Source organism: Macaca mulatta, chromosome 1 (assembly GCF_049350105.2).
Source record: "Macaca mulatta isolate MMU2019108-1 chromosome 1, T2T-MMU8v2.0, whole genome shotgun sequence".
Classification (NCBI taxonomy): domain Eukaryota; kingdom Metazoa; phylum Chordata; class Mammalia; order Primates; family Cercopithecidae; genus Macaca; species Macaca mulatta.
The window spans coordinates 233,963,715-233,977,606 of record NC_133406.1 but is presented as its reverse complement, the minus strand read 5'-3'; the positions used below and the strand labels follow the sequence as shown (position 1 = coordinate 233,977,606).

Genomic DNA, 13,892 nt, shown 5'->3' with positions numbered 1-13,892 from the left:
TTTCATATAAATGGAATCATATAGTGTTTGTCCTTTTGTGACCTGGCTGGCTTATTTCCCTTAGCATAATGTTTTCAAGGATTTTATCTGTGTTGTCTGTAGCATGTACTGTTACTTCATCCCTTTTTAAAAATTAAAAACATTTTAATTTAATGTAATAGAGACAGGGTCTCGCCATGTTGCCCAGGCTGGTCTTGAACTCCTGGGCTCAAGTGATCCTTCTGCCTCGGACTCCCAAGGTGCTGGGATTACAGGTGTAAACCACCATACCTGGCCACTTCACTCCTTTTATTTTTGAATAATCCTCTGTCGTATGGATATATACCACATTTTGTTTGTCCATTCACCAGTTAATAGACATTTGAGTTATTCCACTTTTTGGTTATTATGAAAAATGCTACTGTGAACATTTGTGTACAAGCTTTTATATGGACGTGTGTTTTCATTTCTCTTGGAAAGATACCTAGGAGTGGAATTGTGATGTTTTAGTTAACTCTGTTTAACTTTTTGAGGAACTGGTTTCCAAACTTTTCCAGAGTGGTTAGATCATATTACATTCCCACCAGCAAGTATGAGAGTTGTAATTTCTCCACATTCTTGCAAACACTTGTTATTGTCCATCTTTTTTTTTTTTTTTTTTTTTTTTTTGAGACGGAGTCTTGCTCTGTCGCCCAGGCTGGAGTGCAGTGGCCAGATCTCAGCTCACTGCAAGCTCCGCCTCCCGGGTTTACGCCATTCTCCTGCCTCAGCCTCCCAAGTAGCTGGGACTACAGGCGCCCGCCACCTCACCCGGCTAGTTTTTTGTATTTTTAGTAGAGACGGGGTTTCACCATGTTAGCCAGGATGGTCTCGATCTCCTGACCTTGTGATCCGCCCGTCTCGGCCTCCCAAAGTGCTGGGATTACAGGCTTGAGCCACCGCGCCCGGCCCCATCTTTTTGATTATAGCCATTCTTGTAGATGGGAAGTGGCATATTATTGTGGTTTTGATTTGCATTTCCCTAGTGACTAATGATGTTGAGCATCTGTTCATGTGCTTATTAGCCATTTGTATGTCTGCTTTGGCGAATGTCTGTTCAAATCCTCTTCCATTTTTGAATTGAGTCAATTGAATTTTTGCTGTTCAATTGTAGGAATTCTTTATATGTGTTCTAGATATCAGTCCCTTATCAGATACGTGATTTCGAATGTTTGATTGACGTGTGATATATGATTTTTCTCCGATTCTGCATGGGTTGTCTTTTCACTTTCGTTTTTTGAGAGAGAGTCTCATTCTGTCACCCAGGCAGGAGTGTAGTGATGTAGTCATGACTCACTGCAGTCTTGCCTGCCTGGCCTTAAGTCTCCTGAGTAGCTGGGACTACAGGCAGGCACCACTCATCTGGCTAATTTCGAAATTTTTTAATAGAAATGGAGTCTCTGTATTATGCCCAGGCTGGTCTTGAACTCCTGGGCTCAAGTGATTTTCCTGCCTCGGCCTCCTAAAATGCTGGGATTACAAGTGTGAGCTGCTGTGCTGGCCTTTACTTTCTTGATAGTGTCCTTTGAAGAATAGAAGTTTTAAATTTGATTGAGTCCCATTTATCTGTTTTTTTTTTTTTTTTTTTTTTTGTCACTTATACTTTTGGTATCATAATAAGAAACCGTTGTCATATCCAAGGTCGTGAAGGTTTACACCTGTGTTTTTCGTAAGAGTTCTGTAGTTTTAGCTCTGATATTTAGTTCTCTGATAGATCTTCAGTTAATTTTTGTATGCAGTGTGAGGTAGGCTTCCAGCTTCGTTCTTTTGCATGTGGATATTCAGTTGTCCTAGCCCATTTGTTGAAAAGACCATTCTTTCCTCACTAAAGTGTCTTGGCACCCTTGTTGAAAATCAACTGACTATAAATCTGTGGATTTATTTTTAGAGTCTTGATTCTATTCCATTGATCTATATGTCTATCTTTATGCCATGACCACAATATCTTGATTCTGTAGCTTTGTAGTAAGTTTTGAAATCAGGAACTGACAGTCCTTTAACTCTGTTCTTCTTTTTCAAGATTATTTTGGCTGTGCTATGTCCCTTGTATTTCCGTATGAATATTAGGATCAGCTTGTTAGTTTCCACAAAAGAGGCAACTGAGATATAATGGGGATTATGTTCAATCTGTGGATCTATTTTGGGAGTTTAAATTCATTTTATGGATTTGCTGTATGCTTGGGAAGTCCTGGCTAATTTAGATACCCAAACATCTTGCCTTAAAAACATACAATTTTGTTTTAATTTATTAATGTAGTAGGCTGCCTTGGTGAAACACTGTAATTCACTGTTAGACTGGAATTGGACCTTTCAGGTTCCAAGAGAGCAAACAGCTCTTCCACATAGCCTGTAGGTTGGCTTCTTGTAGTATATGTTTTTTTGATGTGAAAGTTTGCTGATGCCTTGCATGTTTTAAAAATAGTGTGCTATTCTGGTTAATATACATTCTGGTTAATAGAGAACTAGCAGATTACCTATATGAATATTTAATTATCAAAGAGTTAGAATATGTTACAATAAAATTGTGACATTAAAATTTATATAATTGTTATTATTACTGGAGGGATCAGAAGATATTTTATGACCTTGTAGTCCTGCAGGGGCCATGTGAACATCAGTTATTGTTATACTTTTAAGTCACTTCATTTACTCAACAAATAACAAAGTGCCTATCTGTGCCAGGCACAAGGAAGGACAGACCCAGTCTCTGTCCTTACGGAGCTAAGGGGGAGACAGACATTAATCAAGATGCCGTGTGAAATTTCAACTGGGACTCAGTGCTGTGAAGGCACGTGCAATGTGTCATAAAGGGATTTGACTAATCTGCAAGGTTGGGGGAGGCTTCTTGAGCGCTCTGGAGGAAACGGGAATTAATTGTGGGAAGAATTAAGGATAAAAGTTCCAGGTAATTGGATGAGTTTGTTAGTGAGTTGTGTGGAGGTACTCTGGTTGTAGCCTGTTTATCTCTTTTGGGAAAGAGTATCTGAAGACTTGGTTCTCGGTTCTCGTCTTTACTCTGTCCCTTAAATGCCTTGTGACTGAACAGGTACTCTTTCTGAGCTTGTTCACATACTGGTTTTTAAATTTCTATAGCCATTTTTATTTACAGATACTTACATGAAAACATACAGAAATCTAGGCTTTTGGTTGATTGTTTTCATATAATTAAAAAATCATTCACTTTGGGAGGCCGAGGCAGGTGGATCACGAGGTCAGGAGATCGAGACCATCCTGGCTAACACAGTGACACCTCGTCTCTACTAAAAATACAAAAAATTAGCCAGGCATGGTGGCACGTGCGTGTAGTCTCAGCTACTTGGGAGGCTGAGGCAGGAGAATCCCTTGAATCCAGGAGGCGGAGGTTGCAGTGAGCTGAGATTGCACCACTGCACTCCAGCCTGGGGAACAGAGCAAGACTCCGTCTCAAAAAAAAAATTATTTCTTTGTGACCTTCCATGGTTACCGGTTTAGAACTGCAGTAGTGGTAAATTGAATACTTTTCTGAACATTTTTCCTAGACTTGGAAATTAGGAGTCATTTCTGTTTACACATACTTCAGAAGCCTGTAGGGGACAGTCTGTAGTGACGAAAGTCTGTGGGGAAGCAGATACGGATGTAACTGATTCAAGGCAGGTCATAATGCTTTAATAAGGCTCTGGAAGGGAAGATGGAAAGACTTCTGGGAGGAGGTGGAATTTGACCTGAAATCGTTGACAGGCAAACATGGTAGTTGGAGGAGAAATTCCAAGCAGAGGAAATGGAACAGAGGCACAGAGCCAGGAGAGTACAGGGAGTGGGTGGAATTCATGTGCATATGGGTAGGTAAGCCTCAGAAAGTAGGTAGGGGTCATATTGTTCCAGGCCTGAAAAGTCAGACCGAAGAATCTGAATTTAATTCTCTGCTCAGGAGAGGCTTTTAGAATTTTTTTTAGTAGAAGAATGGAATTGATTGGATAAAGTCGATTCTCCTGAAATGTGCTAATAAGGGCCACCTAGTTACCCTTCCAGCCTCCTCTCTACAGTCATGTTACATTTTTTAGACTCTGATTGTACCAAGGTCCCACAATGGTGGTTTTAGGCCTCCCACTTTGTTGTTGCCTTGATTTAGAAGTTGCATCTGCCTCCGGAACACAGGCACACACGCTCACCCATGCTCTTGCTGACTCTCTGTGTCCTCTGTGTTTCAGCTTAAATGAAACTTCCAATAGAAGCCTTCTTGACCTTGCGCCTCTTTTCACGAATTGGATTGGATGCCCTTCCTGTGTGTGCCATAGCACTACGTGGTTTTCCTAGTCGTGGCACATTTTAGTTTGCGTTGGGAGTTGCTTGTTTACTTCTCTTCTCTCTGAATTAGATGTGCATTTCTAGCAGTTAGAGGCTTGAGTACCTAGACTTAGTAAATGCTTGTTGGCTGAATGAATGAATGAATGAATGAGCAAATAGGGACTGGAGTTGATAGAAAATCACTTCTGGCAAGAGTTGTCTGTAGAATTGGGGTGAGGAAAGAGCTAGCTTGGCTGAGGAGTGTGTGTGTCACACACACATACAATTTTGTGACTGATTGAATGTGGGCCTTGAGGGAAGGTGAATCCTAGGTTTTGAACCATAACTGGGAATTTAGTGAGGCCAGACTGAGATAGGGAAGACAAGGCAGGTATATTTTGGGGAGAACGGCTGCAAAGGTACCACTCTTCTTCTTCTTTCTTCTTTCCTCCTCCTCCTCCTCTTCCTTCTCTTTCTTCTTTCTTCTTCCCTTTTTTTTTTAGAGTTTCACTCTTGTTGCCCAGGCTGCAGTGCAATGGCATGGTCTCAGCTCACTGCAACATCCACCACCTGGGTTCAAGCAATTCTCCTGCCTCAGCCTCCTGAATGGCTGGGATTACAGGCACCTGCCACCATGCCCAGCTAATTTTTGTATTTTTAGTAAAAATGGAGTTTCACCATGTTGGCCAGGCTGGTCTCGAACTCCTGATCTCAGGTGATCCGTCCACCTCGACCTCCCAAAAGTGCTAGGATTACAGGCGTGAGCCATTGCGCCTGGCCGGTACTGCTGTTTTTAAGGCGTCATTGGGCAGCTTTAGAGTGTATATATACAGTGTGACATTGGAGTTGTGGGTCAGAGATTAGGGAGTCATTCATATCACTCTGCTTTTTTCTTCATTGTTCGTCCAGAGGGCAAGGGAGCCTTGGTGCTGGAATCCTTAGAGGTCAGCCCCCTGGGCATGGGGCAGGGAGAGAAGGGCTGTGAGGAGGTCTGGAGGGGCAGATGCAGCGGCAGCAGCACAGCCCCTGGGAGAGTGGAAGCTTCATGTAAGCAGTGGCCTTGTCTTTCTGCTCACTGCTACATCTCATCTTTCAACCAAAGTGTACAGACAGTACCTTTTGGTTGAATGAATGAATGAATCAGTTCAAAACAATTAGAAGTCACAGTTGTGAGTGAGATTGGCAGGGGAGCAGAAAAGGGGCCTGAGGGCAGAAATGTGATGAATGCTTACGTTTTAGTGTCACCAGAGGGGAGAGAACCAGTAGAGGCTGAGAAAGAATGGTCGGAGAGGTAATGGAACAAGCAGAATATGAATTCAGGGATGCTGAATGTGGATGGTTGAAAGGAGGTTGTCAGTCGTAATGCTGCAGAGTTGACTGAAGACTAAGGAAAGGTATTGGTTTTGTCAATTCGATAATGAGAGAATAAAGGAGTAGAGACAGGGTAGTTGATTATTTCAGAACTGTTGTGGCGTATACAGAGTACTGGTGGAAATGATGGTGAAATGATTGATCCAGTTCAAGAGGAGAAAAGAAACCACTGTGGCCTGATGGGCTGTGGGTGTATTAGTTATCTATTGCTGCTGTAACCAGTCATCACAAACCCAGTGACTTAAAACAGCCCAGGGTGGAATCTCCTGGTTCCCATGGGTCAGGCTTTTGGGCAGGGCAGGGCTGGGTCTGCTGGTTTGGGACTGCTGAGCTGCGGTTGAGGTGCTGGCCAGGACTGGGCTCGCCTCGGAAACCTCTAATAGGGGAGGATCCACTTCCAGGGTCCCTTGGTCATTTGAAGGACTCCTTTCTTTGGGCTGTTGGGCTGAGGGCTCAGCTTCTCGCCAGCTGTTGGCCCGAGGCTGCCCTTAGTTCCTCTCCCACGGGCCTCTTCAACACCACAGCTTACTTCATCAGAGCCAGGAGGGACAGTCTCTAGCAAGACAGAGAAGTCACAGTCTGCCCATTGCCTTTGCTGTGTTCTGCTGGTTAGAAGCGACTTGCTAGGTCCAGCTCACACTCTGGGGGAGGAGGTTACACAAAGCTGTTAGCATTGGCCAGGCGCGGTGGCTCACGCCTGTAATCCCAGCACTTTGGGAGGCTGAGGTGGGCAGATCACGAGGTCAGGAGATTGAGACCATTCTGGCTAACATGGTGAAACCCCGTCTCTACTAAAAATACAAAAAATTAGCCGGGCGTGGTGGCGGGCACCTGTAGTCCCAGCTGCTTGGGAGGCTGAGGCAGGAGAATGGTGTGAACCTGGGAGGCGGAGCTTGCAGTGAGCCGAGATTGCGCCACTACACTCCAGCCTGGGTGACAGAGCGAGACTCCGTGTCCAACAACAACAACAACAACAAAAAAGGCCGTTAACATCAAGACATCAAGAGGTGGGGATCATAGAAGGTCCATCATAAAGTTTCTCCTCCACGGTAGGGGGGCGGTGATGTGATTAGAAGGCGTTATAACAGTTCTTCAGATGAGGCCCTGGAAGATGCAGATGGAAGAATGGGAGCTTTCATGGCGGAAGTTTTGGAAGTGCAGTTCCAGTTGAAAGTTGGGATAGTCAGGTGGTGACGCTTCTCAGGAGGCCTTCCGTGCCCTGTGTCTTCATGTGCCTTCTATGTACTCTCTCCTGTTAGGCAATTGAACATTCTGTATTATAGGTTGCCACCGACAAGCCCATCTGTGTTATAGGTTGCCACTGACAAAGCCATCTGTGTTATAGTTTGCCACCGATAAACCCATTTACCATCGAATTCCTGACCAGTGGAGGTATCTGCCCTCTTGCCCTATGGTTTTGTTGAGGATCAAATGAGGTAATTCTTATGAAGTGTTTTATAGACTACAAAGTAATATGCAAACAAAAGGTATTAAACTGTGCTACCTTTTTCTCTCTGTTAAGTAGAACACACGGAATTTAACTCACATTTTCCTTAATAACTTGGGTTCATTATGTTGTATGTAGCTTATTAAACTGGGCTTTATTTAACACTGCGATTTGGGTTTTTTGAGTAGAGAGTTTGCTTTTATGATAAATGACCCCAAACTGCTATATCTTTCAAATCCTTGTGTCCGATTTTTATTGTTTAAAAAACAATCTCACTTGGTGTTTCCTGTCACTCTTTTGCTTCTGTGTGTCAGTTTTGAGCTATATTTTTTCCCCTCTGATTTGTTGCTTCTGATCTCTGGGCTTGGCAACCTGATAATTAAGCATATTAGAACTGTGAGTAGTTTTATAGTAATCAAGCTACGAATGTGGGTCGGAGAAGCTCTTCTCACAGCAGAGTACATGAGCTTTTGTGCATGGACTTCATAAAATTCACTTTTGGCCTTCAGAGTGTTCTTGGCTTCCTTCCTAATTCTGGCTGTGTTCGGATTAAGGGAGGTTCCCAGATAGCTGACCTCCATTCCGGGGCTGTGGCTGCCATTTTCTTGGCGTTCGCCTCATTGCAGTATTATGAGAAACTGTCATTTTCTTCTTTAGTTTTGATGAGGTTTTAGTTCTTTGGGCAGTAGCAAGTAGTGATAGGTCATGGTGGTCTGTGGTTCATAGACCAAAAAATGTTTGAGAGGCATGGAAGATCTTTAGACAAGATCAGCTTCTAGGGGTACATGGTAGCATTCTGTTCCACTGCTCTCCTCTCCTTTAGGATGTCTCCCTCCCAGCTAACCTGCTCGGTGTTCCTCAGTGGGAGCGTTTGCCTTAGCTTTCCCTTAGAGCAACTAACTTACTTTTTCTGCCCACACTTTTGCATTGGTGCTTTGTGGAGAAATACTGCTGCATTATTAGGGAGAGAACCGTGTGCTCTTGTGGAAATCACACAGTAGTGTAGGGAGAACTGGTCTAGTTCTAATTCTGCCGCATCCCAGCCTGTGGCCTTTGCCTAGTGCCTTGTACCCATGTCTTGGTGTCTCCATTCCTAGAATAGGCTTAATGTGTGCTTTGCTACCTTTTAGGATCGAAATAAGATTTTATATATGAAAATGCTTGTTATACATATGTAATGTTGAATAGAATGCCTAGTTTGTTTGGTTGCTATTGTTGATATTTTACAATGCTGTCTCTGAGGAGTTAAACAAAATTATCGTTAGTATTGGTAACAATAAGTACTACTAAAACAATATTTTAAATTTTATGCACTTTTTTTTACTGAATGTATTCTACTGGAATCTATTTGTAAAAATGTGGGCATCTAATAAGTGCTCTTTGGTTATTTTCAGACTGTCGAGTATACTGGCTTCCAAGCCAAATTAAATTTATGAAAATTCTAATGATACTGTGATTCATATCTAGAAAGAATAATTTTAAAAAAATTGTGAAATCACTTTAAACATGCTTTACATGCATCTCTGGTAATAGAGAATCAATTAATCTGATTTTTCAGGCCATAAATCAGGCTTGATATATTGTAATATTAGTTCCTGTGTCAGCCTCTTAGAACTTGAACTGTTTTGTAGTCTGTTCAAGCAACTTGTTTGCTTTTGAACTCAATTCTAGGTGTTGAACTCAATTTGAGAGCCTAAAATGGTTTGTGCCCCAATTACCTTAGAGGTTACTGTTTCATTTTTTTATTTAGCCTGCCCCAGGAGTAGGAAGTCGGCTGCCTACCAGACTTTTTCCTTTTAACTTGACTGTATACTTTAATTTTTGTCTCTATCCCATAGGGGAGTTGTGAGGGTTATTATAGTATAGTAGCACTTAATGGCATATTTTAAACTTCTTGAAAAGTGGTAATATGTGAGCACAAAGTATTTTCGTACCGTGGCACATAATTTTTTCCCACACTAACCTTTTGTGGTTCAGAAAAAGAATAAAGTTACTTGGGTTTGAGGTGCATGTTGAATTGGCCATCTCATAAAATCATTAACCTGATTTTAGGGAGTATCTCCAAATCATGTCTTTTGACAGACCATCTGCTGTTTTTTATTTATTATTCATAAATTAATATTTCCTTTATTCATAAATTAATAATAATTAAATAATTGTGCTCTAGCCCCAAATTTTAGTTTGGTTTTCTTGGTGTCTGTGAAAACTGTTGAATATTTCCCCAACTTCTCTTACTTTTTTTTTTTTTTTGCAGGTTTAAAGTAACTTTTATCATATTGCTTGATTTCTTGAATGAATAGAGGGATAAGGTTCCTTTCTTTTTTTTTTTTTTTTTTTTGAGACGGAGTCTCGCTCTGTTGCCCAGGCTGGAGTGCAGTGGCGCGATCTCGGCTCACTGCAAGCTCTGCCTCCGGGGTTCACGCCATTCTCCTGCCTCAGCCTCCCGAGTAGCTGGGACCACAGGCGCCCACCACCACGCCCGGCTAATTTTTTGTATTTTTTTAGTAGAGACGGGGTTTCACCGTGTTAGCCAGGGTGGTCTCGATCTCCTGACCTCGTGATCCGCCCGTCTCGGCCTCCCAAAGTGCTGGGATTACAGGCTTGAGCCACCGCGCCCGGCCAAGTTTCCTTTCTTTAAAAATATCTGCAACATTGCTGGACTAAGAGGTCCTCTCTACAATTTTTTCTTTTAAAAAATTTTTTTAGAGATAGGGTCCTGCTCTGTTGTCCAGGCTGGAGTGCAGTGGCACAATCACAGCTCACTGCAGCCTTGAACTCCTGGGCTCAAACAGTCCTCCTGCCTCAGCCTCCCGAGTAGCTGGGACTACAGGTTCGAGCCACGGCTTGTTCAGTCTTTTGCTTGTGTCTCAGTGGCACAGTACCAAGACACAGCAGATCAAAGTGACCAAGAGGATGAGTGACAATTCGGTGGCTTTAGAGGAAGAGATGTGCTTGAAAAAGACAGAAGGCTTTTAGTAAATTTCACCACCATCACCAGGACAAGAGATAGGACCATTCTTTTTCCTTTCCCTAAACTTGGGGGACTGTTATTAATTTATGAATTCTATAAGTAATTTGAGCTTGTGTTGTGTACCAGACATTGTATTAAGTATTACCGGAGATACTGGGAAGAACAAGCCAGACATCCTTTCAAGGATGCATTTGATAAAATCTCATTTCGAGTATGTTAGGAAAATATTTATTGGAGAAGGAAACCTCCTAGATTGGCTTTAGATCCCGAATGGCCTTAGGGATTGAAAATGGAGTTGTAGGTTAGCAGAAGACATTTCTGAAAGGAGTGACTATTTTGTAATTAAAAAGCAGTTTACAGAAGATACTGTGGCAGAGACTGCTAGCGGATCATGAAACCCGTCTCCTCCTCTTCCTGGGGATTTTCCAGTCCCTCTTGCAATCATGACCAAATTCTAGCCAGTGGGGGGACAGCAATGAAGTGAGCCACTTCCAGACTTGGCCCCTGAAACTCTTGGGGCATGGGTATCATGCCTTTTCCTTATCTGGCTTGATGCAGAGGGCCTAGTGACCTAGAAAGTCTTCTGCCACGAGGTGGAAGGAGCACAGGCAGCAGAGCCACTGCTGGGAGAACAGTCTGCCCACCAGGAACACCTGTTTTGGACTTTACCTGAGCAAGAAGCGAATATTTATGGTATTTGAGCCATTATGCAGTTAGCCTCCCTAACTATCTAGGCATGGTGCCTAGGATGCTAAGCAAAACTAGTAAGTGTAGTAAAGGTGCTAAGAGTTTGAGACTCAGCTTTCATTCTGTGGAGACCTAAATATTCTTTGTCTTTATTTCAAAGAATGGCAAATATGGTTTTCATTATGCTGTGTCTCTGTTCCAAAGCCTGTAATCACTTCTTACTATATAGCATCTTGTTTCATTAATCCATCTTCCAAAAACTCTAATATATGTATATATTATCCATATACAATGAACTTGCCTGTGTGTAACATGCTGATCTAGGTTCTCTGAATGGAGACAAAATGGATAAAACATAGTCCAAGGCTTCAAAGAGTTTCTGCTTGATACCCAGGTAGTTACTGAATTTCCATACTGCTATCATCTGTCCCTTGTTTTAACCTTTAAGTCATATATTATTTTTTCATTAACTTTTTAAAAAGTATTGTTTCAATTAGTATACTTTTTGAAAACAGGGAATATATATTATAGAGCTCTGCATCTCTCCTCTTGGGTAGTTCTATTTTTTATTTCTTTTTTGAGACAGGGTCTCACTCTGTTGCCTAGGCTGTAGTGCAGTAGTGCTGTCATGGCTCACTGCAACCTCGATCTCCCAGGCTCAAGCAATCCTCCTGCCTCAGCCTTCCGTGTAGCTGGGACTGCAGGCACATAGTACCACACCTGGCTAAAATTTTAATATTTTGTAGAGACAGAGTTTGGCCATGTTGCCCAGGCTGGTCTTGAACTCCTGGGCTTAAGCAGCCCTCTTGCCTTGGCCTCCCAAAGTGCTGGGATTATAGGCGTGAGCCATCATGCCCAGCCTTCTTGGGTACTTCCAGCAGAAACTGGGCACTATACTTGAGTAACCGTCCCTAGAGTTTCTATTAATTATCTTGTGTGGATATTCTGGTATAGTTTTGTATTATAGTATGTACTAACAGATGAAAGTACTTTTTTAATCTTCTAGGAATTAGTGGAATTATGCAGTTGAGGAATGTTAGGACTGGAAGGATCTTTTATAGATCATTTATCTAATTCCTGATCTTTTAGGTTGATCATCTGGTTTCTGATACTCAAGGTGTGGCCATTCATTGCAGCATGGGCATCACCTGGGGCTTGTTAGAGGCAGACTCTCAGGCCTCCCTTAGACCTATGAATCAGAACCTGCATTGAAAGAAGATCCTAAGATAACCCGCATGCACATTACATTTGGAGAAGTTCTGCTCAAGGTCAACTACCCAAAATTGACTCTTGAGAAAACTGGGAAAGTCAGAGTTGCCCAGCGTCATACAACTGTTTATTTCAGTGGTTGCCAACCTTGGATACATCTTGGGATCACTTGGGGACCTTTAAAAAAATACCGAGGCCTGGGCCCCATCCCCAGACATTCGGACATGATTGGTCCGGGCATCAGAGTTTTGGAGATCTCACTAGATGACTGGCTAAGGCTGAGAATCATTGATTTGGTTAATGATGGAATTCAGGTTTCTTGATGCTCCAAGTATTCCTTCCACTCCAACATGGCTATACATTCAGAAACAATGAAAAACATTCTACCAAATTTTTACAGTAATGCACCATTCCATTTCATTTCCTTTATAGGAATTTACCCCTATTGGAGAGTGTCCCATTTACCATCTGCCTTCCCCCCACTAGAATATATCTCCAAGAGGACAAGACCCTTGTCCGTCCTGTTCAGTGCTGTCTCCTAGCTTCTGAACAGTGTCTGGTACATGTTAAGTGCTCCTTTAATTGTTGTAGAACAAATGGAAGGAGCTGCCATAAAGAAGGATGTGTTCTGTGAGAGGAAAAGACAGGCTACTCCAAAGGTACCCTGTCGGCGAGAGGCTTCCTGAAGGGTGAGGGGTCTGAGTTGAAGTGCGGAGTCATTGGGGGAGGTGCTTGAAGACCTGCTTCTGAGGAGGGACTTGAACCCAGATCTGACTTGAAAGCTTGTGCTTTTCCATTCCACTGTGTTGTCCTGTGGACAGAGTGGCTCACTGATTTGCCCAGACTTCTTAGCAGTGAGTAGTGGACTGGAACACCACCACCGTGGCTCTGCAGGTACTTAAGACCAGCCTGCCTCCCTCTATGGCAGAGCTGCCCCAGTATTGCAGACAGGCACCTAGAGGGAGATCAAAACACAAAGTGGTCCTGTGAAAATTCCTGGCCCAGTGTCTGGCACAGAGGTGTCTAGTACAAGGTAGCCCTTTCTTATCATGGAAGTTTTTTGTGCTTTGGCTTATTTGTTTTGAGAACCTATGGTTTTCGAAGATAGAATGACTTGATTTCAGTTTTAACTTTTGTTTCTTTCCTAGTTAACTATGGAGACTATTATGCAGTGCTGTGGAGAAAGCATGATTGGTTTTTGTCTATGATATTTCTGTGTCATATGTTATTTTAGTGCCCAGTTCTTCCTTTTATTTCAAATATTCTGTCACTGATTTACTTATTGTCAGACTTTGAAGTTGGATATAAAAATCCTTTTTTTTTTTTGTTAAGACGGAGTCTTGCTCTGTTGCCCAGGCTGGAGTGCGGTGGCGCGATCTCGGCTCTGTGCAAGCTCCGCCTCCCGGGTTCACGCCATTCTCCTGCCTCAGCCTCCCGAGTAGCTGGGACTACAGTCGCCCGCCACCTCGCCCGGCCAATTTTTTTTTGTATTTTTAATAGAGACGGGATTTCACCATGTTAGCCAGGATGGTCTCGATCTCCTGACCTCGTTATCCGCCCGTCTTGGCCTCCCAAAGTGCTGGGATTACAGAAAAATCCTTTTGTATGAAGCTATTCATTAGTGTGTCCCACTGAACCAAAGTGATTTTTAAACACTTTTCACCTAAGACCATTGTTAAGATATCTCAAATGGTAATCTTATACCATCAGTTTTTGATAATAGGAAGCCAGGAAATGTTAAGCCTTGAATGTAAGACATTATTTTTAACATTGTAAAATTTCAAGTTTTAATTCAGAAACTAAATTAAAATGAGATATTACATTCATGTGATTAGTGGGCTGTTACTGGCGACTCTTGTAGATGTTACAGGAAGTCAGCGTACTGCTGACTTTTCCCCTACTGGAGATCTTCCCATGAACTACTTT

General features: G+C 42.6%; 1 protein-coding gene across 15 annotated transcripts in view; it reads left to right on the top strand.

The window, feature by feature from the left end:
- Positions 1-13,892, top strand: part of CAMTA1 (calmodulin binding transcription activator 1) — a 973,269-nt gene that overhangs the window by 19,482 nt on the left and 939,895 nt on the right. Inside the window, exon 2 of one of the 15 annotated variants that reach the window (XM_077976477.1) lies at positions 2,701-2,806. The exons of the other annotated variants lie outside the window; for them this stretch is intronic. Within the exon in view, the coding sequence (XP_077832603.1) occupies positions 2,701-2,806 (106 nt within the window). The remainder of the gene's footprint in view (positions 1-2,700; positions 2,807-13,892) is intronic. 15 annotated transcript variants of the gene reach the window in all.